The following is a 23126-nucleotide window of genomic DNA, read 5'->3' as shown; positions in this document are numbered from 1 at the left end:
CTTGCGCTGGACTTCCTGAACATACACCACCATGTCCCTCGTCCCCTTCATCGAGCTCTACCGCTGGGCGCTGCAGCCCGTCGCGCCCTTCGCCTGGTTCGGCCTCAGCATCAGCACGCTCGACCTCGCCGCCGCCTTCCGGCTGTGTATCGTCCTGCGGCAGATACGGGAGGGCCTGAGGGCGCAGCATGTCGCTAAGAACGGCGCCGCGAAGCTAGAGCAGAGGAGCTTTGTGAGAGACGCTGCGAGCACGCTGCTGGTGGTGTACGGCGGGGAGATGCTGATGTGTGAGTGCGCGCCGGCCGTGTATCTTACTAGTGTACGATGATATGGTGTACCCGCTGAACGCGCCTGCCAGGCCCGTACCTCGGGACGCCCCCGTCCTTCATCGTCTCCGGCGTCGTCCCCGTGCTCTACACCGCCATCCAAGCGCTCGTCGAGCGCCTCCCCGCCTCAGCCATCCCCCAGCCGTCCATCCACACAGAGCTTCCGCTCTCGCTCATGGACGGCCTCACGCGCGCCTTCCTCCTCTGCACGCTCATCCCGCCGATGGTCACCGCCAACCCGCACGGCGCGCTCGCCGGCTCGCCATGGACGCTCCTCCTCACCTCCCTAGTACGTGGCGGCATGCGTAAATACCTCCCTAGCCTTCCCTAACGTGATGCCTCCAAGCTCACCGCGAACACAGGGTTCTTCCTGGTCAACCTCGGCTCGCTGCTCGCCCCGACGCCGCTCGCGCTCGCGACGCCGCCCGAGCTGCTCCCGTACGGCTGGACGACGACCGACCTATGGTGTGCACCGCTCGTCACGGGGGTCTACGCCACCCTGACGCACGCGCAGCCCTTCTGGGCGGACGTGCACGCGGTTGCGGCGGGGCTCTTGGACCAGGCGAGCAGCTTGGATGATGGTAAGGTCGCGCCGCTGGATGCGGAGTCCGCGCGGGCGGCGTGCGCGGTGCTCTTGGCGGCCATGTTCGCGACGAGGGCGGTGAAGAACTTTGGTGGTGAGTGGATACAGCAGACGAAGCCTGCCTCTGCGTCCCCTTCGAAAGCCCCGGGTGCGTGCGCCCTTGCATCCTCACCTTGACGCAAATACTGATACTGAAATATCACGGTTAGCTCGTAGATCGAAGAAGCAATAAACTGATGTTATGTATGCGCTGGACGACCCGTTCCTGACGATAGACATGTTTTCTTGTGGATGCTGTCAGGTAATCTTGACCCGGTAAATGTTTCGCATAGAGTAGAGCCCGATGCATATACTCGCCGCATGCAATGTAATCTTGGATTTCACTTACGATTGGATGGGGTCTACATCTTCCCTGAAATTTTGTACATTGGGGGGCTCATCACGAATAGAGGACGCTCCGAGATCGCATGCATAGCTTTCCATGCGTAGAGACACTCCCGGATCCGCATCAATCACCACAACGACACCTCTGGCGGCTGCAGCACACCGCGTATCAGCACGACCAGTCATACCCGTTCTCAGACAACGCGAGACGACGCACCTGCCCCCTCGTCTCGAACGCGAGCCAGTCCCCTGTGCCCGTGGGCAGCAGCCCCATGCTGCGGCACTTCCATAGCCCCAGCGCGAGCGTGAGCACGTTGCACGCGAGGTACGCGACCTTCTGCAGCGGGAGCGTAGTCAGCGCCTTCGGGTCCGTCTTCGCCGGCGCAAACGGCGCGAACGCTATCACAATCCGTTGAGCAAGGGGCTGGGAGGACGGGAACATAGAAGCGAGAGGGGGAGCGCACCGCTGTTGATCGACGCGAGGTTCTTGAACGGGCTGAGCAGGAGCATGAACACGATGCCCATGCTGAAGATCTGCACGCCGCCGCCGGACATGTACAGCATGAACGCCTGCATCGGGAGCGACTTGGCCGGCGCGATCGCCACGTCCCATGCGCGCTTCTCTTTCAGCTGCTCATATGACGAGCTCCTGGCCGACGAGGACTTTGAGGACGTGGATTTACTCTGAGGAGGGGTGAGTGGGAGGAGGAAGGGAGCGGGAGGTGCGTACGCTTGTTGAGGTGGAGGCGAAGCCTGGGGGCGGCGGGAGGTGTCTCCATCTGCGACGACAAGCTATCAGCGCTGCCCGCCGTCAAGAATTCTGTCTCTGCGCTCAGACGTACTTCGAGTTTTCCAGCGACGAGTAGTCCAAGACCATCCCGGAAGTATAGGTAGAAGGTAAGTGGCAACTACCACTACCTGCTGCTATTCCCGATTACCGTGTGAACTTCGAAGGCGAACATACATACATGTCTTCATGCCGCGGCGGACTCGCTCGAAAGACGAATCAAGTTGCAAGAGAGTATATTATAATAAAAACACAAAGAAATGTACCACGGCACACAACATATTTCACATAGGCGGACTGAACTGTGGTGGCTGCGGGACACCTGGAGGCGGTGGAGGCATCATCCCCATACCCTGCGGAGGACCCACCGGCATACCCTGAGGCGGCCCAAAACCGGGCGGAGGAGGCGGCGGATACCCCGCCACGGGGTTGTACACCGGCATATTCGGCGGGGGCGGGGGCATCCCCATCGGCACGCCCATGCCCATCTGCATCGGCGGCGCAATCGTCTGCTGGGGCGTGAACCCGGGCGGGGGCGGCGGCTGCGCGAGCGCGCCCGCGAACTGTCCAGGCTGGTACGGCATGGGCGGGCGCTGGCCGAACGCCAGGGGCGCCGGGGGCGGGCGCGCGGACACGGGCAGCGCGTTATTCTTGCGCGCCTGCGCGGCGAGCAGGCGCTCGGCGGGCGTGCCGTGGCGCTCGCCCTTGCCGTCCTTCTTGAAGGCATACTGCACGGTGATGGCTTTGTTCATGAGGAACTGGCCGTTCATGGACTCGATGGCGGCGTCGGAGGACTCGAAGTCGGTGTAGGAGACAAAGCCGTAGCCTTTTGATTTGCCGGTTTGCGGGTCGCGGGCGATCTGCGAGGCAGGGTGAGGACCGTGGTCAATACGATGGGTGTATGGATACGCACTTTGGCTGTCGTAGCCATAACACCGAACGCGCTGAACGTGTCGTACAGCAACCGTTCGTCCACATTCTCATCCAAGTTTCCAATAAACAAGTTCGCGCCAACATCTAGCTGCTTTTTATCCGACGAAGCCTAGAGCACACAAAAGCAGGTGAGCGAGCGTCCCAACAAAGGTCTGAGAAGAGCGCCGTGAGGGTCCGTGCATGAACGGCGGGCAACGCATGACGAACCTTGTTCACCCGAATGGGTTTGCCCCACAGCTTGATCTGGTTCATGATTTTGCAAGCGTACTCGGCGTCCTCCTCTGTCAGGAACTCGCAGAAGCCGTAGCCTTGGTGCTGCATTGAAATGCGATCCTTTGGCAGATGGACGTTGACTGGATGCTCGCATGAATGAATGCTTGTACGCGTTGACTTGTGCGGGTACTTACCTACCGGACCAGCCTGCAGCATGAGCTCCCATATGAGCGCATCCGTACACCGCTCGTCGAGATTACCCTTGGGACACGATCAGCACCCAATGTCAGGTTTGTAAAGACTTGAACGTACCAAGTACACAGTCGCTTCCTGGTTCCTGTCATCCTGAGGGCGAGACATTATACTCTTATATGGTTACCGTCCGTTGTCAAGAGATTGAAAGACAAGTGGACGGTACACGGGAAGCAGCGTACAAGACCGGTGGCTGCAGAAGTTTCTGGTCACAGCAGGGCTCGAAGAGGCGATTCGAGCGTGAAAGTTGATTACGTCAGCTATTTGCCCCTATTGACGCTGTAGGTGGCGGGAGCGCCCTCGCCGCTCAGCTGTGTGTTGACGCTGTCTGCGATGAGCTCTCTCAAAAGCGCGTATCTGGACCTTCTCGAGCCACAAATCCTTGAAATCTATCTCTTGTATGCCATCACTGCAATACCTGATATCTTGACACAAGTCTCGGTAATACGGAGGACTCAAAAGGACTAGAGCAATGCCCGTGATGATCACCATTCAATGCGCCCCATTCCTGCGTCCTATCTCCCCTCAGCTTGCAGGCGGCACACAGCTTGACACCGGCTACGAACAATCGAATGTTCCATAATATTCAGCTTTATTGAGGGCCAACCGCACCCAGGTCAGCCCGGCTTGACGTGATGCCATGAGGCAGCGTTCATGTTATGATGGCATTCACTGCCGAACAATCCTTTGTGCAACTTCCATGCACCACCCCTGCTCTGACATCTCTAAATTTGACTTGCACCAACCTTGATGTACCTTGCGTCAGTGGAGGACGGGGGCTAGCGCGGCCATATATTAAATCCCTGCGCTCGCTATAGCTAGTCGCTTGCCCCGCGTCCCCAGCGCTAGCTCCCTACTCAGCTATCCGACTGCAGCCTCGAGGATGTATCTTCGCCTGAACAGCCTCCTCCTCGCTGTCCTGTCCCTCTGCCTTTTGGCGGCATCCGCCCCTGTGCCCTCTGGCAGGAGGGTCCTGAAGCAGGCCCGCATCGTCCGCGGGGATCCTGAAGAGTTCGCGCGCAGACAGCTGCGAAGTATGCTATACCTTTTCTACGGTCTACCGCTCTTGGCTTATGGCGCTAACCGTCTTCTTCAGTAGTCTAAACTGCGAGTCTTTCTCATGACGACACCGTCCACGAAACCCACTTTCTTGCAGACTAGACCGGTGGTGAGTCCTTGCGTCACAGCATGGTGCTGGATCGTCCGGGAATTAACCGTTTCTCTCCAGCTTTTCTGGTTCGCGCCTTGTCCGCGGAGTTCCTTGCGATGCCCATTCGCACGGATATATACGATATGTTTGTTCACTACCACGACTCTCCATGACATGAACGGACAAGTGCTATTGCCGAGTAGATCTCGCCTTATTAATGATACGCACGGATGAATGAACGATGTCAGAGTGTAGAACGCCTCTGGCCGCAATGGCATACTCGCTCAAGCTATTAGATTCCGCCCGTGTACCTAATTTCCCAATGGTATGAACTACAAGAGATAAAAGTAGAAAGTACCGGAACACACGACCTGGCTGGGCACTGTTGCTCCGACACACGCATCATCATGCTCAGAAAAAAGAAAGTAAAATGGGCAGTCAGGTAGAGGGTGGGCTGATAAATCCGTCTCTTCAGTAACAAATCAGATGGTACGCAGGCAGAATGCAATGGGATATATGGAAGACCGTGGCGTGATGAAGTGATCGTGAACAGTGGATAGATGAATCCGCGTCGTCGGAGGATCATTAGAGAATGATACATTTATTTCTCTTCTTCACGACCGGGGGTTCAAGCGCAGCAACGATAGCCTGGGGGAGAGAATGGATCTCAGAATTCAGTCACGCGATCGAAAGGAAAGGGTTCCTCACCTCATCGAACACGTTCTTCAACCCCTTCTGCGTGAGGGCAGAACATTCTACATATTTCACAGCACCCAGCTCCCTGGCGAGCCTCTCGCCCTGCTCAGGGGTAACAGGCCTCTGCTTCTGCCTCTGGAGCTTCTCCAGCACCTGAGGGTCGTCCCGCAAGTCGATCTGCGTACCCACTATGAGGCACGGCACTCCGGGACAGTGGTGGTGCACCTCAGGGAACCATTTCTCCTTGACGTTCTCAAACGAGGCGGGCGAGGTCACACTGAAGCAGACCAGGAAGACATCCGTTTGTGGGTAAGACAATGGCCGTAGACGGTCATAATCCTCCTGGCCTGTGAGAGCACAGAGCTGCTGTCAACCTCCGCTCGCACCGCCGCTCAAACGGACCCACCAGCAGTATCGAATAGCCCGAGTGTATAGGGGTCATCGCCGATCATGACCGTCACGGCATAGTTGTCGAAAACCTAGGGATATCCCGCCACGCGCACGTCTACCGACATATTCGCTGCGGAGAGATAGGGACACTCACAGTTGGAACATACTCGCTTGGGAACTTGTTCGTCGTGTACGAGATCAACAGACAAGTCTACATGCGCAGAAGCGTGTTCACGATCTCTGTGCGAAGATACAGGGTCCGGGCGCAAGACACTCACCTTACCCACAGCACCATCCCCAACCACTACGCACTTGATAGTCTGCATGGCCCAGCAGTAACTCTAAAGAATCGATCGTGAAGAATGCTGCTCGGATGGAAATCGGGCGGGTGGTTAGCTCTCGAATCGCTGAAGATGCTGAATGTTTTGCCAGATGGTAAGGAGTATGTGGCAAGCAAGCGTGGTTACCACGCCTAACCGCGGCGGTGCAGGGCGATGATGACGCAGAACCCCTATCATGATGGGTGGGACGCTCACCGTTATATGTAAAAGGGCGACCTAAAGAGCGCGTAGTCGGATGGAGAGGAGGCTGGCCAATTTTTGACAGCTGCAGAGGTCGAACAGTCTATCCCAAGAGGTGGAAGCAGCGTTGTCGTCACTTGTTCTAAGAACGGAAGAACGTCGAGCGGATTACAAATTGGAGACGGGGTGCGACGTACGTGACAGCGAATGTCGAGGCCTGCACGTTGTCGAGAACAGCGAAGACGAGCGGTGTGACTGTCTCGGACGGTCTTGCCTCGAGGACGGTTAACGACAGTTGGGATCATCTCCGTCGGCAACGCATGGTCCGGCGTCGCAAATATTCGCAAACAGCGTGTCGCCGCCCGGCCCCCGCCCGGAAGGCGCAACTTTATTACACGTGTAAATAAAATGGAGACTCAGACTGCAGGCTTCGAGAACGCAACTATCAATACATGTGTGGAATAGGGCGGTGGCTAAAGAGATAAGTTAACAGTAAGACGCAAAGCAGGCATCGCGCAAGCAAGAAGAGTCAAGTAGATTCCCCCTCCACAGGATTAAAATGAGCATTAATCTAAGTCGGACTTCACCCGTTTACGCGGGTCTGAATCTATGACACTTAAGCTCAGTACCCGTAGCGTATAACGATGCTGATTACTTACCACTCAAAGAGTGAGGCCACCAAGTTAGTTGTCCTTGCTTCGTCCCGGTAACCAAGTAGTGCTCGGAAGAAACGACCCTTGAGCCGAAGCTCTGGAGTGCTAGGAGTCAGCAGAGAAAATACCAAAGGCAAAACCAGCTTACGGCAACGGCTTGCACGGTCTCTGCGCGGACGTCAGCGACAGAAGAGACGATGCGGCTCTCAGCTCACCATCTCCATGATCCAAACCGTAAGAAACTTCCGCTCCCATCTTATCCCAGACGAGGACGCATCCGTGGAGGTCACCGAACAGAACCGACTGATCACCATTCGCGAAGATGGCTCCGAAGTCATACAACGTCGCGTTCTGGATCTCAGTGTCTTTGAGCACGTACGCCCGCTCTATTGTGCCCTTTCGGCCGTCCTCTATCCCGACAAGATGACATCGACCGCCATGTTGCGCGACCAAAGCGCTTGTGCCCTGAGAGTCAACATCCAGGTGGTATCTGAAGCGGTCGCTATCATTCGCTATCACATCAGGATGAGACAGCGCAGTGAACCCACACTTTCGATTTGAAGAAGGAATAGGCCCGCAGTGTACCGTTTGGAACTTGGCAGTACCATCTTCGTTATTGGCCAGGTCAGAACAACGAGAAAGAATATAATGGCGAACATACAGTACGCCATCCGTGGTCCCGCCGATTAGTGCGTCGCCGTCTTCGACAAATCGGATTGCCGTGACATTTTGGCGGAGTATGGATCTCTGCGGTTGCCAAGTGCCTGAAATCCCGGTGAGCGGGTCGACGAAGAGTCTCCAGCACAATCCTACCTTTGATCCACAACCATACTTTCACGCCGGTCCTAGGGAAGGCAACTGCTATTCGATCCTTCATATATGCAAGACATGCAGGATCCTCGTCAGGTCTTCCTGCATCCAGAATTTTAGCCCAATGCCATTTATTCTGGCCCTGACATGCGAGGGTCAATGGCGATCGACGCTACACCATCATGCCACTCACTAGCCGTGTCCATTTACTGACAGTACCATTATCACCCAAGGACACGACACCCGCATCATCGTCCATCCAAGCGACAGAGACAACAGGGGCGTTGTGCTTCAAGGATGCCAGTTCTGTATGGCTGTGATTATTCCAGATACGTACGGTTGAGTCCTGGCCTTCAGAGACATGGGTTTACACATTCGTCACGCTTAACTGTGACTACTCACAATTCACCGCAAAGTGGCTGCCGTTGGAATTGAACGTGATACCGCGAATACCAACGTTCTCGTCTCCTTTAACCCGGACCGAGTGTATGCACTCCAGCACAGGCCACTTGAAGGATCTTCTTCGCGCTGGATGCGATTGCGGTTGCTCGTGCGTAGCAATTGAAGCAGACCGTTTAACGCCAATAACAGGACGATTGGGTTCATACTTATGTGGCGCCGGACCTCCGGGTGCCACGGGTTTAGGAGGAAGAGGATGTTTGACGGCGGCTAATAAATTCATTAGAACGTTGGGAGGATAGTACAGCGATGCACCTACCGGTTTGCGACTGAGGAGGAGCCTTATGCCCGGCGGAGGCGACTGAAAAGCAAGCCGGGACTTGTCAGCATTTTGTGAAGAAAGGCGATGCAACGTAAGGATGCACGGGCTTTGCTTCAAGAACCATGGCAAGCTCAGAAAGATAACACCCATTTCTGGCGCTGTCTTGAAAGGAGTATGAGCTTACCTAGCGTCGGCTTGGTAGGACTACCAAGACCAGGGGGGTGATCAAACTCTGCATTTGAGGGTCCGGCACTTGTAAGGCCAGTGAGGGCATTCTCCTCAGGCCGCATCCCCGGCGGCGGACCTAGAGGTTGCTCTTCCAACTTTACCTGTACCGGTAGAGCTGTACGCGTGGACTCGGGGAGTCCAACCTTCACTGCTGAAGGCGAAGGCGACGACTGCGACGAAGGGGCCGCCGAGGATTGTAGGCCATTCGAGACGAATTTCACGGGCGTGGAAGAGATACGGCGAGCCTGCGATGGTCTCGGAGTCGCAACTGGACGGGTTGACCCGTCAGGAGATGGAGACCGGTATGATACAATGCCAGGTAACTGCAATGTTGTAGACGTACTGCTGACCACGGCCTCAGGTAGCGGGTGACGAGGTGAGGATCCGGGAGTGGGCAGGGGTAAAGGAACATTATCAGGGGGTGTGCCTTGCTTGTACGATGTCGCGCTGGTCGTGGTAGTGGAAGGAGAAGGAGTAGGTGAATTCGCTTGGGTGACACTACCTGAACTGTGATGTCGCGTGAAAGGCCAGCCAGCTCCGACGACCACAGGCTTCTTGTTCGTGGAGAAGGCAGCAGGTCCCTTGGGAGGGACTGACTTCTTCGGAGTAACGCCGTTCCATACTGTGGGGCAGACTGATGGTCGGATGCCTAACGGATTTCCGAGAGGCCCAGCAACGGGAGGAAGGGGAGCAACACTAGTGGGTTTCCACTCCGAAGACGAAGGCACTGCCGCCTTTTGATCCGCTGTGACGCTCCCAACCCGCTTATATCCGGGCGGGGGAGTCTGCCACTGGATTGATACATCTGGCACAGGCGGAGGAACTCTAGAAGGAACATGTGGCACATTCATTGGAGATGCTGGTACCCCGCGACCAGTGCTGCCCAGAGGCGGAGGCGGATCTTGCGGACCATCCGGCCTTAGACCGGCGCCCTGAGACATGAGAGACCTCGGACCTGTCGGAGGCGAACGACCGCGTTTCCCTAGTCGCTGCGTAGTATGTGGGGAATCAGTCACTTGCGTCGACTGCAATAATAATCTTATGAAAAAAATATAGTGCCCTATTGAAACGTATTCATCTCACCTGAGTGGGCTTTGGCGGCAAGCCAGCGATTCCTCTAACGAAGGATGGGCTTTGTACGGGTGGTTCAAGCAATTTCTTGGGGAGTGTGGAGGGTGAAGTCGAGATCGAGGGAAGTGAAGGCTGAGCCAAACTAGAGAGATCGGTATCGTGAATAATGTGGGTAGAATTAGTGGTCAGTTGCTTGGGCACAGAACCCGCGCGTGAACTTGCTAAAGAGTCATATGACGCTCGACCAGAAGCATGGACTGTTGGGGACTGAGGAGGCGTGCTAGATGGAGAATCAAGCTCCATGGGGGAAAGACTACGTTGCCGATCAGTACTCTAGATGATTTACACGTCAATATGGGTCACTATGAAAGGCTATCGTACTTACTTCACTCCCATGGGGTGAGCCTGGCGTTGCGTCGGGCTGATTTGCCGAAATGGATGGCTCAGCATCTTCAACAGGAAGATCCTTCAGATCCTTCATAGGCATGGTGCTTTCGTGACCCGAGGCCTGGGCCGTTCTAGAGACAGACAAAGGCGGGACCGGTTGCTCGACTTGAACGGGAGTCGACGCATACGAAGGCGATACCTGGCAGGATACGGTTTGTGTAGAAACTGATGCCTGAATCGACTGTGAATAGCACAGAGGCTGAGTCTGCGTCGCTATGTCCGCATGCTCTGCCTGAACCTGGATCCCCAAAGACGCAAATGTCTTCGCAGCTATGGGATCTGGGTTGGCAGCTGAAGCAAGAGCTAAATTTTCCCTCAGAAAATCACGTATACTCTCGAACGGGACACTGACTCACCTGTACCAGTGCCACCTACCGGACGTGTGCGCCAGGCCTTCCTCATCTTGGGCGGTACTGCCTGTTCCATGGGTTCCTCCGCCCCAGGAAATTCATCCTCCTCACCTGCCCCAGGGACTCCCTCAGCATCGGGCCGCTTCTCGGGCTCTGGTAAGTCGCCCTCGAACACAATGGGCTGATCCCCAAATATCCCATCCGGAAAAGCTAGGAGAATCTCCTTGCCTGGCTTTACCTCAATCCTCTTCGCCGCAAAAAGACTATACCAGACAGTCTTCCGTGGTTGACCATCCTTGTCCACCTCCTCAGTTATCTCGACCTGTCTCAGTACAACATGCGGTTTCTGAGTAGAACCATGCAGGCGGAGGCGTAGATCATCCTTTAGACCAAGGATGGAGGTTACTGTGGGCGCCAAGGAGGGTGTCCCGCCATCGCTACCAATGGTATCGTCCATCAGCGACAGTCGAGGTAACTTGAGTCAGCCTCCGTTGGCAGAAATGAAGCGGTCAGAGCGTTGTGCAGAGGACAAGGATCGTAAAGGCAGGCAGAATATCCTACGAGCACGTGGCGTCACGGTAATTTCCGAATACAGACATCATCAAGGCCTCTGTCACGGTCGCTGTCTGTCAACCACTGGGAGCATACGTACGCCTATTGTGGCAAATGTATCCCTGTTGATTGAGCTACGCTGTCTAATGGGTAGATTTACTCAACCACAGGCCTACAAACATCCACAGTAGGAAGGGCGGAACAGTACAGTGCACATCTAGGACACGGTGGGGAATCTAAGAAACGTACACACAAACGTATGTAGCATCACTCCTTAATCTCAGGAACTCCGTCCTTCCAGCGGACACCAGATGTCTCTGCCACTTCCATCACAATCTGTCTGGCAGCTTTGACCTGCTCTAGCGTCGCTCCGGTTCGACGTGCATTTCCGAGGTGCCAATTTATTTGGCGTGGCGTGTCCACCGATATCAGTGCGGCGACGAGGATGAAGGATGTCTCGAGAGGTGTTGTAACTTCCGTGAACCCGTAGGTGGCTCCGTAGCCTATTGTATTTGAGAACCAGCCTATACGAACTCAGCCATGCACCCTCGCTGCAAGAAGATAATCAACGGAGAGACGAACCCATGTCAGGCAGGATACTGTCCAGTAGTTTCTGTACGGGGTCGGCTGTCTCCCCGTACATTGAACGGAAGAGATTTTCCCCTCTTCTCATATACTCCTCGATGGGAGTCTGGAGATTCCTGTACTCCCGAGCACATAGTCATCGGCATGGTGTCTTAGAGAGGACATACATGTACCTTACCACTCACCGTAAGGGTCGTGTATCGCGGAGTTCCTCCGGCATAGCTTCATGTAACGAAACCATGCTATTGATGGCCTGAGACGCGTTCAGTTATAGATGAGTGGGACTCAGTCCTTGCAACGCACTCGTGGATAGCCTGTCGTGAGTCCAGATTTGAAGAGTGAATCTCGAAACTTCCGTGCAAGTAGCAGCTTCTCATTATGTGCTTGGGCATGGGTCACATTTTCTTTCTTGTGGACGCCTGCCAAATCATCCAGTACGTGTCGGAAGACAGCTGGGACTGACTCAGGTCTGTTGCTGCCGCTAAACCCAACTGTGGTAAGGATATACCATGGGTTGGAGACGACTGGAAGTACATGATCAGCTATGTATCGGAGGCGACTAATTGGGGTCAATATCTACCTTGCATGCCTTTGCTCCCAGCGGAGGCAGCGTGAGGGTATATCGTCTTCAAACGATTCAGGAATGCAGTATTAGCCAGGCTGGCCATTGCGTCCGTTCCTCTCCACCGATCTGTGAGGAAGGAACAAGAACTTGGTAAGGCCGTTCGCGCTCTGAATCATCGCCGAGTGAAGTCCGAGTTCTGGTTGCGGCATCCATCTTTCTCAGATGGGCTTCTTCAGTCTGCGTCACGTGAAGCGGACGGCCTCTAAAGAAACTCGAAAGTCAGGAGCGCAGTGAACCACTGCCCCAGGACCTTCTGCTGTTAACACTCTTAGCCCGGCAAAGTACACTTGAATAAATACATTTTGAAGTTCACAGCAATGCACAGCAAAAGTACAGTTACAAGACAGCGATACAGATCAATCTGACATATGACATGAGGCTACAGTCCATTCAAGATCATTTCTTCTACCATACGTTCATCAGCGGAATCATCTCCAGAAGACAAATCCTCCTCTTCCTCGTGCTTCGGTCCATCACTTTCGGCTTCCACCAGCTTCTTCCTGGCCATCATCGCGAACCCTTCTTCGGTCTCGTCGTCCAAAGGCTTGTGATCCTCATCGACTTCGTCCACATCCTCTGGCGTATCGACTGCCATAGCCTGCGCGCAGGTACATATCTTGGGGAGATACTTGTCGGAGTTCGGATCCTGTAAGATGGAACGCGCCTCTTCTGAGGCTCTGCCCTTCGCCAACGACAGGTTCGCGGCGGATACTGGCCCAACGATGACTACATCGTGGACGACAACCGAGATACTATCGTTGCGTTTCGAGTCCGGATTGCTCGCCGTTTTGCTATAATGCCACATCAGTCAGAGGGCCTCGCCCTCGCGCATCGACGTGGAGCTCACCGATACGACATCTTCCGACAGCCTGCTCGGGCAGTACTGATCATGAGCTCCGAGACAGGGTCCCTAGGTAAGTTAGGCGACAAGACATCTAGAACATCCTCCATCACCGCTTCCGCGATCACCGACGCTCTTTCATAATCATACGCTGAATCGACCAGAATGGCCCCCATGACGCTCTCCAAGACATCGCTCAGCGCCTTGGGCGGGTCGTGCTTCCAACCATTGTTCACAATGTGCTCCGGCGTCGTATCCTCCAGTACGGGCACATACTTGCTGATAGCCATGCTCAGCTCCACATTGTTGACCAGAAGTATCTGATGCAAGGATAGCTTCTTGACAGCAACGGAGGCTAGAGCTGGGGCGCACACGGCACGAGAACGCGCCCAAGACAGTTGGCCCGACGTAGCCTCAGGGAACTTCTTGAAGAGATAATGCATGACGACCAGGTCGATCAAGGCTGGGGCAAGGTAAGGTAGGTTTACGTTACAGCAGCGAGGAGATACTTACCGTCTCCGAGGAACTCTAGGCGTTGATACGAAGAACTGACAGCCGATCGGAAGGACGGGTGGGTAACAGCTTCAACCAACAACTCGCTACGATGGAACTCATAACCCAGCGTATCTTGTAAGGCTGTAAACAGGGGCGGTACGGGTGTCGACAGCGGGTGGCGGCTGTATCGCAGAGTCCACGGTAGAGGTCCACCGAGGCAGAGTCCCAGAGCAGTACCTGTCTGGAGAGCCATCGGTATTCCTCCCATTCTGAAACCCGCGCCTAACGTCGCCTCCATGCAATCTTGCAAGCTCCTCCTGGGATATCTTCGCGGCGAACTTCGTATAACATGTCCTTCTGGCATAGAACTTAAACCTTCAGCGAGCGTGTACCTCCATGTCCTCAAGCTTTGCGTCTCGCCCGTCAAGAAATGCTCGAGCCCGTTCTCTTTCGCGCGAGCAAGCAGAGTCCGATTCGAGACCGAGTTCCTTCGTAGTATATCAAGTTGGCCTTCATGCCGGTGAGGGAACTTATTGAACAGATGGACCACCGTACAAAGCTTCAGTACGGAATCACCCAGAGTCTCCAGCCTTTGATTGCTGAAGCCCGTGTTGGCACTTGGGAGGGTATAGGCTTCCACGAGCAAATCGGTTCCTATGGCAGGCAAACCTAGCTCGAAACGCGCCCTCCCAGCGCGGTAGACGTCGGTGATTCTGTGGAGTACTTTCGGCAGGACGTGGAAGGTCCTGTAGATGTCTTCAGATAGGCCGATCCATCGACATAGACTTTGTGGCAGGAATTGAGCGTTCGGGACATTGGCTACCGGCTTGTCGTCTTCTTGACCTAGAGAATGAAGCGCGTAAAGGCCAGACGAGTGCCTGGGGAAGGGCTGCACTTCGAGCAGAGGTCCGTCTTCAGGAACCTCAGGCGGAATGCCTTTCCTAGTGTATAGATGAAGTACATAATCTCGGTAAGTTGGAAAGCAGCCTTCCCTGGAGCCTTTGGGGGGCTTTGACATAGGCGTCAAATCACGACGCACACGCCTCAACAGAAGTGGGCGTCCGTGGTCCTTGCTGTTCACGACCATCAATCGACCGTGGTGTTCTTCGGTGATAATGGTCCAGTCAGGGTTTCCCCACGGAAAGAGTGCGGCGTGCTCCATGGCGCACCAATCAGGTTGACTCTGCGTCTCCCTGAGAGGTACTAAGAAGACCGAAAGCGGATTTTGGATAGCTCGTCCCGTAATACACCACCATATCCCCATCTTCGTATAGGTCTGCAGCAACTCCCGCTGTCGTTGTTCATCATCGAATATCACCCGCATCGCCCTGTGTACACGGATCTCGTGGCCATTGCACATCATGACCTCCAGCGGCAGCTGCGTCCCTGTCACCAGGCCCGCAGTCCGCTTGCCATCCAGAGTGATAACGTGCAACCACATCTTCTGGTGGATAACGAAAGGATCGCGCACCATCACGTCCATAGTCTCCGGAACATCACTGACGTCCAGGATGGGGCGTCCATCAGCATCTTCGGTATCAGCACCGCTAGAACTCTTCGCGGGAAGAAGGTAGTCGTCGAACACATTCAAGCGGTGTAATTGCATGACTGCCATGAAAGCTACCGCGCGCTTCGCCTCCTTTTTCGATCGTTTCATAGGGCCAACGTACGTCAGCTTGTCGGACGGCAATGGCAAAGAAAGCGGAAGCTCCAAAGTGGACTGGAAGTCGCCCGAGTACTTCGGCAGGTGAACGGGCGTAAAACGATCGCGCGGGATTAAGGAGCAGAGATGATTGAGAAGACTTATAGCAGAATTGTAAGTCAGGATGGCACCCGTCGACGGTACGACGTATCGTTCTCTCTCCGCGAGATCAGCTGGGTCTGCACCGTCGTCTTCATCATCCTCCTCAACCGTTGACTTCTGTATAACGGGATCGGCACGCTGGTAGACACGCTTTAACTCGGGCTCGCTCTCGACGAACGCGCGGTACCGAGCCAAGTCGGCGGCGTGATTCTCTTGGACCATGATGACGAACGTCGAGGTTTGATGGCGGGCCCGACCACGGGACTGCACGTAGCCAACCATATGCTGTATAGGATCGAACCGAACGACGACATCGCAAGCCTACACCAAAGACTCAGAGAGAGCTACCTGAAGGCGGATTGCGAGGGACAAACCGGGAAATCCAAGCCCTCTTCAGCGACAGACGTGGCGATGACTTTGAGAAGCATGTGCCGTCAGTTCCGGCGAGGATCAGAGAAGGCCGCGAACTTACGTAGGTTCACTTCCTTTTCTCGAAACGATTTCACAACATCTTGTTGGGTCTTCAGCGCCATGCCCTTCAGCTGCGACTTGGCCACGCTCGTTGCACCATGTCCTATGAGCTCAGCACTCTTAATGAAGCCTTGGAGATAGGGGACTCGAAGCAGGACCTTTGCCAAGCAGGCTGCTACATGACGCTGCTCAACAAAGATGATGCCCTGGAAGGTCTGGGTATAGTGCTTTACGAGGAGGTCGACGAGGACCTTAAACTTGGGCGAACACCACTCCAGGCTGAAAGGTACACGGAACTTCGTCAAATCAGAATCGTCCTCTCCGAAAAATGCGGTGTAATCGCAGAGGACGGCGCCGATTTGACGGAGCTCGGGCTCAAACTGGATTGCGTACGCGTTGTCCAAGCCGTCGACGTCCATGCCGGAGTAGTCTAGACCCCCGTTGTATTCATGTCCGTTCGTTTGATCCACGAGTAGGACGAGGCGTTGCTTCATCTCCGAGTACAAGTATAGCTCGGCCCCGTACGGACCCAAGCTGTGGTATGTGACCGCGTACCTAGTCTGAATCTTATCCCATGGGATTTCCATCTCATCGGGTAAGTTCAAGACCTGAAGGCGATTCCACAAGGTAGGAGTAGGATATGATTCGTAAACTTCAGGGGAGGGAGGATAGGGTTGGATGATCTTATCGCGAGATCAGGAACGAGGGGGGACCCACAGTCAACGGCAGGCACATACCTCTTTTGGACGCGGGGAGTGGTCCAACAACTCGCTGACATGTTCGCGAACGGCGATCACTTTCGCGTCCATGTTTCTCTCGAGCGTGGCGAGCGACTCTACGGCGTCCTTGGGGTTCCAGATAGGGGAAGCTGTCATTCCGAAAATCTTGGGTCTGAGAGGACTGGGGCACTGGAAGTACTCCCGCATAATTCCGTTGTACGCGTGGTTTTTGCGACAATGATGACATTCGTCAAAGACCAAGAGAGAAACCTAAAGTGACTGGCATTAGCTTCCCGATCCAGATCTGCTACAGAGAACGAGATCTTACTTTCTCCATGCTCCAGTGTGAGTGCGTGAGGATGTTGAGGAAAATCTGAGCTAGACAACAAAGTTAGAATGCGCAGTTAGAAGTCGATAGCGGTAACTTACCGGTCATTACCAGCACGTCCGAATTGTCAAACTCTTTCTTCCACCGCCCTCGGTCGGACAAGTCTATCGCCATTGCGCCATAGCATTTCGTAACACGTAGAGGAGTCTGCTTTGATATAAAATTTCCTTGCTGCTCTACCAACGCCACTTTCGGGACCAGAAAGACGATCACCTTCCCTTGCCCAAAGTCCCTGGCTGCGATCCACTTTATGAGCAAGGTACTGATGAACGTCTTACCGCTGCCCGTGTCCAAAGCCGCAATAACGTTGCCCTCCTGCGCGCGACAGAAGATTTCCTCCTGATATCGCCGAGGCAGGAGGCTCTCGTTGACCTCCTCCATTGTTGTCGGTAATCCGTTCACGAGCTGCATTACTGACAACAATAGCCTGATATACTAGCGTTCGCGTGGGGGGATGAATATTCATCGCAACGCTGGCATATCAGGGGCCATATAAGGCGGAAATCTGTCTCGGACGAAGTACCAGGGACGAGTGTAGGAGGAAAATAAACACAAGAGCTGTCCGACAAGTACTGGTCAATGCTGAGTCACAGCGTGACCCCTATCACGCTTCCGCGCAGTTGTCGCGTGTCGAGCCGGCTAAAGCAGTTGCGCTTCTCGTCCGAAACAAAAGCTTGTAGTCTCTGCAATGGCCGTCAATCCCAACGAAGACACTGAATTGTAAGCCGGTCGTGACTCTAGACAAGGCCAATCTCGCAGACACACTATGCAGTAACGATGCTTTGCGGAAGCACGGCATCCTACCGCCGAGAGAGCCGACGCCTCCGTCGCCTTCACCTCCTCCATCCCCTACCTTGAGTGAGAAAATAGATGATCTATCCGACTCCGAGCTGAAGGATCTGGGGGAGGATATGAACGATGAAGAAACCGGCAGGCTGATCGAGAAGATGAGACGGCAGCGGATTGCGGAAATACAGCGGCAGGCGAAGAAAGCCAGGTTCGGGAGAGTGTACCCCATAGGACGAGACGACTATACACGAGAGGTGACGGAAGCTAGCAAGGAGGATGAAGAGGGCGACACGGAGGGAAAGGGTACGGGAGTCGTTTGTTTTCTCTATAAGGATGGGTAAGTTGCTCCTCGTCCTTGCGGCCTTTGTTCCTTGTCAATGCCATCATGTGCCTGGCATTTATCTGCATGTCTCGGCTACTATTCATCATACTCATACTCGTATAGCATTCCCCGCAGCGACCGTACCTTTGAACATATTCGTAATCTGGCTAGGCGATATCCGCGCACAAAATTTGTGTCCATCGTCGGGGATAAATGCATTCCCAACCTGCCCGACTCTCGGATACCTATGCTTATAGTATATAAGAAAGGCCAGATTATCAACCAGATAATTGCTTGGGCTGCCGATAAGGAGCGCCGACTGGAGGGTAGTGTTGACATCCCATGCTCCTTTGTATCCGCTCACCATGTGTTCAACAGAACTGGAAGCTATATTGATGCTTTGCGGAGCGATCATCCCCGAGCTACCCTCAGCAGAGGAGAAGCACAAGGACGACAAGGGTTCAGACGCTGAAGATGAGGACGACGATGACGACGATGGACCTTCGTCCAGAATGAAGTCTCGAGTAACAATGACCAACAAGTCCTCGAAGAACGTACGAAGGCAGGAGGAAGATTCCGACTCGGATTTTGATCTATAGAATCAGCTAAACCTGGTTCTACAAGGCTCAACATTGTTTGGACGTACTAATATCCGCCGTGTGAAGCAGTAATTGTAGCATTATTCTTATGAAGCAGTGGACTTGTCTCAGTGGTTGGCACTGCTTGCAGATCAGCTTGTGGCTCGTTCGGACTTCCTACGCCATTCAAACTCCCATGGAATCGTGACGATAGCAATACATACATAAGTCAAAGCATGACAACAGTCTAGAAGGTACGTAGGTACGCGGTGAGGAGCCGTGATATCTTACTCCGCAGCCTCCTCAGCATTTTCTTCGCCGTCGCCGTTTTCCTTGGCCTCCTCAGCGGCCTCCTCTTTGGCTTCCTCGGCCTCCTTTTCTTCCTTGTCCTCGTCACCGCCCGCGCCCTTGCTCCCGAGGACAGTAGCATTGATCCTATGGTACCGATGAAGGAATGCATCAAAGCATAAATCTGATATTACTCACGTTAACTGGACGTGCACCTTCTCCTTTTCGCCTCCCCCCTCGGGATTTGAAATCTCTACCTGTATCCGCTTGTTGCCCTTCCAGCCATAGCTTCCGGTGGCAAATACGCTGGGGACCAGGGTGATGGAACCGAGGGAGCCTGGGTCGGCCGCAGTGGCGGGCACGGTGTTCTTGTCGGCGACAGATGGGGGAGTGTGGGTTATGTTGACATGCAATGGCAGCGCGTTGGCCTTGAATGTGTTGGCAGCCATGTTCGCCTACGCACGATGATCAGCCCACGGATCCCGTGCGACTGGTTCGGAGGGACATACCTTTGGGCCGCCTCTCTTCCCGCCCTTGGATTTTCCTGCTGCAGCACCGTCGCCGGTCTTAGCAGCTTTGCTGGCCCGCGTAGTGGGGCCGGATCCTTCCTCGGCGGCGGCGCGCTTACGACCTGTCCAGCCACTACCGTTGTCAACGTTCCACAGACCAAAAGAACGTATGTACGTACCACCGACCATTCTTCGTCAAGTTGATGAGAGAGCAAAAGTAAGTTACGGGGGGAAATGCGGGAGCGATATTTGGGGTGACGCTTTTATAGGATTAGTGGTTCAAAGCGGCGGCAGATGACAGGGTTCGAAAGTCCCCAGTTGCTATTTCGCGACATCGCCCCTAACAACGCGTCCGTGACGTCACGCGTCCAGGCGCGTCAACTGCAGTCACGCTTAGAGCTCAGTGAAATACCCTGAGTTCTTGGCAGCGGTTAATAACAAGCTGTAATTAACAGGTTAATTACTTGTCAATATCTCAGGGTCGGATTTCCCTTGGTTAATTACCCTGAACCGGGTATTCGGGATATGGTTGTCCAAGGAGACTCTGGGCAGTGTCGGGGTGTATCTGGTGTTTCGTGAGCGACTACAAGCCACTCTGCGGAGGACGAGACAGTTATGCCACCTACTGTCCAGGCAATGAGGTTGTTTTCGTCGTGTGCTAAGCCTGGTCTCTCACGCTGCTCGATGACTTGTTCCTCACAAGTACTGCTCCTATGAAGGCTTTCAAGTGCTCCAAAGAGAGCATGTCTCTACATTTATTGAGGCCTTAGGGATGTGTTTTACGAGTACCGACTCGAATGTACTGTCGAGGACACGGAATGTGGCCAAATGTGTCCTTTCGGTTATTGACAATGTTAATTACATGTTAATAACTACAATTTTTGTTAATAACGTTGATAACGCTGTCGAGAACTTGAACCCAGTGGAGAGTAATTCACCGAGCTCTAGTCACGCTCATTGTTGTGTCTGAGAGACTTGCTTTTTCCGATGACTTCCCATCGTCTCCCAGCGTACATTGAACATGCATCATGTCAGAGTCAGTAAATAGCGACAGAATGCTACCTAGATGAATCCAAGCAGCTCCTGCAGCTTGACGAAATCCGGCGTCCCGAGTCCCGTAATTGCGTCCCAACCTTCTGTGGCGTTGAATCCGGTTGTCCCACATCCCGGGTTGTTTCCCAGCAGGATATCAGTGAAGCCTGAAAACGTATCAGCCGATGTATGGCCCAGACAGAAGAGGCTTACCAGATACACCAATAGAATAGAGCAACGGATTCAACCATCCCAGGGAAGGACGACCGTTCGCGATGCGGTAGTCGTTCAAAAGCGAGACAATACTTGCGAACGTCGGAGAGCTGGCGGAAGTACCGCCCACCGATTCTACCTGACCTCCAACGACAACTTGGAATCTACGCGGAGTTCAGACAAGATGAAAACCTCGAGCTGCGGGGCACGCCTACCCGTAGCCTTGCGCGCTGACATCGGGGACTGCACGACCAGAAAGACTACGTGGAGCGGGAGGGGAAGTCAGAGATGCTTTTGTATGCTAACAAGGCGATACTCACTTGTACAGACCAGCGTAGGTTGTTCCGAGCTTCGCCAAGAAAGGCGGTACTGCAGCAGCTTGCCAAACGGGTCGGTCGAAGTATCTCGAGAATCCGCCTTGCGAGAAATAAATGCCTTTCTCTGGGGCGATTTGGTACGTCGCGCCGACCTACACCTGGCTGTTAATATTGCACGCAGCAAGGCTAACCGAATACAAACCCCGGTGATGTACGGGCATGTAGCAGGAAAAACCTTGCTCGGATTCAGACCTTCTCCCTAAGAGTATACGACAAGGCTTACTGGTTGGAACAGCGTCCTATTTGTACCATCATTTGTCTCACATGTACCCGCCCCTACCTATTAATGGATAGTCGGTGAGGTCCTCGCAGCGAAGTGGCAAGGGTGACTTACGCCACCATCACCGCTGGAGAATATGACCGAGCTGCCTCTGGCTGCCAGCTGGGCGAACATACCACAAACCCGCGTAATCGGATGTTCAATTACGGATGAACGAGTACGGAAAGGAGAAGGACACGTACACTGCCCATTCATAGGGGAACGTCTGTCTTATGCAATGAATGAGATGTGTGTACGTAGCGTCCTATGATGGAACCGATACTCACTCGTCACCTCCATAACTTGTCGTAAATACCTGCGGGACCTCCTCATCAGGCAACGCCAGCACATAGTTCAGCCAGTCCAGATACGGTTCATCACGCTGGGGAGGCGTCACGGAGTCATTGATAGTCGGCGCCGTTCCAGGGGTGGAGTAGTAATAGTTCGGGGTGGGATATGTCAGGCCTTCGGTGTACTGTACGTCGAGGTCGGCTTCTGTTCCGGGCAGGCTTTGGTCATTCAGACCACCGTCGACAGAGACGATCGTCACGTTTGCGCCGACGGTGTCTGGGCGGAATTGTCTAAAGAATGACTAGACTCCGGTCAATCTATGTGCAAATAACAGGAAGTTGGGGCAATCTACCTGCAAGTCAGCGAAATTGACATACTAGAGATATGTCGTTAGTGAAGTAACGGGATCAATGACGCGTGAATGCGTGCCTGTTCTAAGTAACCAGCAACGCCTATCTTATTCCCCTTATCTGCTGCTTGAGGGACATATCCCGACGTCCGATACAGAGCCTGAAGACAAGCCGGCGTCACAGTCGTGTTGCAGCTCAGGGGGATATCTTGGCCAGCGGGTCCTTTCACAGTAACTCCTCTCACACCTTCCGCAGCGGGCAATGCCGCATCGAGCATGTAGGTCGTGCGCATCGCTTTCATCCTATCAAACATGGTCGTGGGGTGAACGAGGTCAACATGCGCGTGCAGAGCCACGGGAAGGCTGTACGAGAGCGTGCGGACGATCTGCTCGCCGGTGGAGAGGTGTTCGTATGTGCGATATTTTGCTGAGAGCAGCTTCTCTGTGATGGCGATGGGCGCAGGGAGGGAGAGCCAGTCTCTTGCCGGGGAGTAGCTGGCGGAGGTGAGACTTATGTCATGTGAGACAAGCCAGTCTTGAATGATCGTGTGCGTAGACTGGTCCGGCGCAATCAACTCCTCCACCTCCCTGGAGAAAGTTAGAGTCATCTAAGGATTTCCAGACCAGTCTTACTTACCTCTTGGACAGGTGTCGACCGTAGCTTGGGTGCAATGGGTCGCTGATCTCGTGCAGCAGACCTACCAGATCCTCGAAGCCGCCCTGCTTGAGCGCAATCTTGAGATCGACGATGTAGTCTGCAGGAGGGGGACCGATGTCCACCCAACCTTGAGGAACGGTGAGCCAGGCATGCTTCACTACGTCGTCAACCTCCAGGATCGGAGACGCGTAGGCAGCAAGGCAGCAAGCCACCACGAAGCCAATCTTCGAGGGAGAAATCATCTCCGCCCTCAGAACGACGCATAGTGAAAGCGAGAGTCTTTTGTAAGACGAGCAGGAGGGACTCGCTCATGATAACACGGAGAATTGTTATCTACCAGACGACTTCTTGTGCCTATCCAGCAAACCGTCATTTGTTCTCTATAAAAATATGCCCGAAATTCCCATCACGTACCAGGCGGAAGTCTTCACCATAATGCTGATGAACGGGGCATTAGAAGGAGTTA

The 23126-nt window shown here is 54.2% G+C and overlaps 10 protein-coding genes across 10 annotated transcripts; 2 read left to right on the top strand and 8 right to left on the bottom strand.

Annotated features, from left to right (window-relative positions):
- Window positions 1-31: 31 nt before the first annotated feature.
- On the top strand, window positions 32-1141 carry GLOTRDRAFT_137305 (uncharacterized protein; the record flags this gene model as incomplete). The annotated part of the gene is made up of 4 exons (XM_007865586.1): window positions 32-287; window positions 359-615; window positions 673-1057; window positions 1119-1141. The coding sequence occupies 4 exons, from the start codon at window positions 32-34 to the stop codon at window positions 1139-1141; spliced, it is 921 nt and encodes a 306-aa protein (XP_007863777.1).
- Window positions 1142-1462: 321 nt separating this feature from the next.
- Window positions 1463-1941, bottom strand: GLOTRDRAFT_36850 (DUF1077-domain-containing protein; the record flags this gene model as incomplete). Its single annotated transcript, XM_007864743.1, has 2 exons — window positions 1463-1692; window positions 1758-1941. Coding segments are annotated over 2 exons (414 nt in total), but the record flags the coding sequence as incomplete, so codon positions are not given.
- Window positions 1942-2364: 423 nt separating this feature from the next.
- Window positions 2365-3821, bottom strand: GLOTRDRAFT_73205 (uncharacterized protein; the record flags this gene model as incomplete). Its single annotated transcript, XM_007865585.1, has 5 exons — window positions 3539-3821; window positions 3421-3487; window positions 3221-3366; window positions 2994-3122; window positions 2365-2940 (listed from the first exon to the last, which is right to left on the bottom strand). Exons 1-5 carry the CDS (start codon window positions 3584-3586, stop codon window positions 2365-2367), a joined length of 966 nt encoding a protein of 321 aa, XP_007863776.1. The 5' UTR covers window positions 3587-3821.
- A 770-nt stretch (window positions 3822-4591) lies between these two features.
- Window positions 4592-6429, bottom strand: GLOTRDRAFT_57770 (CC42_CANAL CELL division control protein 42). The gene is made up of 6 exons (XM_007864938.1): window positions 5993-6429; window positions 5869-5925; window positions 5731-5803; window positions 5337-5671; window positions 4707-5276; window positions 4592-4646 (listed from the first exon to the last, which is right to left on the bottom strand). The coding sequence occupies exons 1-5, from the start codon at window positions 6038-6040 to the stop codon at window positions 5214-5216; spliced, it is 576 nt and encodes a 191-aa protein (XP_007863129.1). The 5' UTR covers window positions 6041-6429; the 3' UTR covers window positions 4592-4646; window positions 4707-5213.
- Window positions 6430-6666: 237 nt separating this feature from the next.
- On the bottom strand, window positions 6667-8017 carry GLOTRDRAFT_114989 (uncharacterized protein). The gene is made up of 8 exons (XM_007865584.1): window positions 7892-8017; window positions 7702-7840; window positions 7550-7652; window positions 7437-7496; window positions 7104-7378; window positions 7037-7056; window positions 6895-6985; window positions 6667-6842 (listed from the first exon to the last, which is right to left on the bottom strand). The coding sequence occupies exons 1-8, from the start codon at window positions 7955-7957 to the stop codon at window positions 6802-6804; spliced, it is 795 nt and encodes a 264-aa protein (XP_007863775.1). The 5' UTR covers window positions 7958-8017; the 3' UTR covers window positions 6667-6801.
- A 996-nt stretch (window positions 8018-9013) lies between these two features.
- GLOTRDRAFT_110295 (uncharacterized protein) lies at window positions 9014-9486 on the bottom strand (the record flags this gene model as incomplete). Its single annotated transcript, XM_007865583.1, has 1 exon — window positions 9014-9486. A coding segment is annotated over one exon (471 nt), but the record flags the coding sequence as incomplete, so codon positions are not given.
- Window positions 9487-11176: 1690 nt separating this feature from the next.
- GLOTRDRAFT_57763 (P-loop containing nucleoside triphosphate hydrolase protein) lies at window positions 11177-17503 on the bottom strand. Its single transcript, XM_007864932.1, has 13 exons — window positions 17037-17503; window positions 16936-16985; window positions 16626-16877; window positions 15890-16571; window positions 15792-15832; window positions 13632-15738; window positions 13125-13581; window positions 12661-13068; window positions 12233-12384; window positions 11956-12176; window positions 11838-11905; window positions 11650-11768; window positions 11177-11591 (listed from the first exon to the last, which is right to left on the bottom strand). Exons 1-13 carry the CDS (start codon window positions 17404-17406, stop codon window positions 11335-11337), a joined length of 5184 nt encoding a protein of 1727 aa, XP_007863123.1. The 5' UTR covers window positions 17407-17503; the 3' UTR covers window positions 11177-11334.
- A 135-nt stretch (window positions 17504-17638) lies between these two features.
- Window positions 17639-18858, top strand: GLOTRDRAFT_110293 (thioredoxin-like protein). Its single transcript, XM_007865582.1, has 4 exons — window positions 17639-17715; window positions 17768-18121; window positions 18230-18432; window positions 18485-18858. Exons 1-4 carry the CDS (start codon window positions 17684-17686, stop codon window positions 18703-18705), a joined length of 810 nt encoding a protein of 269 aa, XP_007863773.1. The 5' UTR covers window positions 17639-17683; the 3' UTR covers window positions 18706-18858.
- On the bottom strand, window positions 18848-19716 carry GLOTRDRAFT_110292 (uncharacterized protein). Its single transcript, XM_007865581.1, has 4 exons — window positions 19661-19716; window positions 19482-19603; window positions 19171-19427; window positions 18848-19119 (listed from the first exon to the last, which is right to left on the bottom strand). Exons 1-4 carry the CDS (start codon window positions 19668-19670, stop codon window positions 18972-18974), a joined length of 537 nt encoding a protein of 178 aa, XP_007863772.1. The 5' UTR covers window positions 19671-19716; the 3' UTR covers window positions 18848-18971.
- An 827-nt stretch (window positions 19717-20543) lies between these two features.
- Window positions 20544-22902, bottom strand: GLOTRDRAFT_36326 (subtilisin-like protein; the record flags this gene model as incomplete). Its single annotated transcript, XM_007864706.1, has 11 exons — window positions 20544-20680; window positions 20727-20890; window positions 20942-20986; window positions 21047-21195; window positions 21246-21278; window positions 21327-21379; window positions 21434-21588; window positions 21650-21943; window positions 22057-22210; window positions 22250-22590; window positions 22640-22902. The coding sequence occupies 11 exons, from the start codon at window positions 22900-22902 to the stop codon at window positions 20544-20546; spliced, it is 1788 nt and encodes a 595-aa protein (XP_007862897.1).
- Window positions 22903-23126: the final 224 nt, after the last annotated feature.

Source organism: Gloeophyllum trabeum, assembly GCF_000344685.1.
Source record: "Gloeophyllum trabeum ATCC 11539 unplaced genomic scaffold GLOTRscaffold_00003, whole genome shotgun sequence".
NCBI classification, from domain to species: Eukaryota; Fungi; Basidiomycota; class Agaricomycetes; order Gloeophyllales; family Gloeophyllaceae; genus Gloeophyllum; species Gloeophyllum trabeum.
Note: the sequence above shows the minus strand (reverse complement) of the source record. Positions and strands in the feature narration are given on the sequence as shown.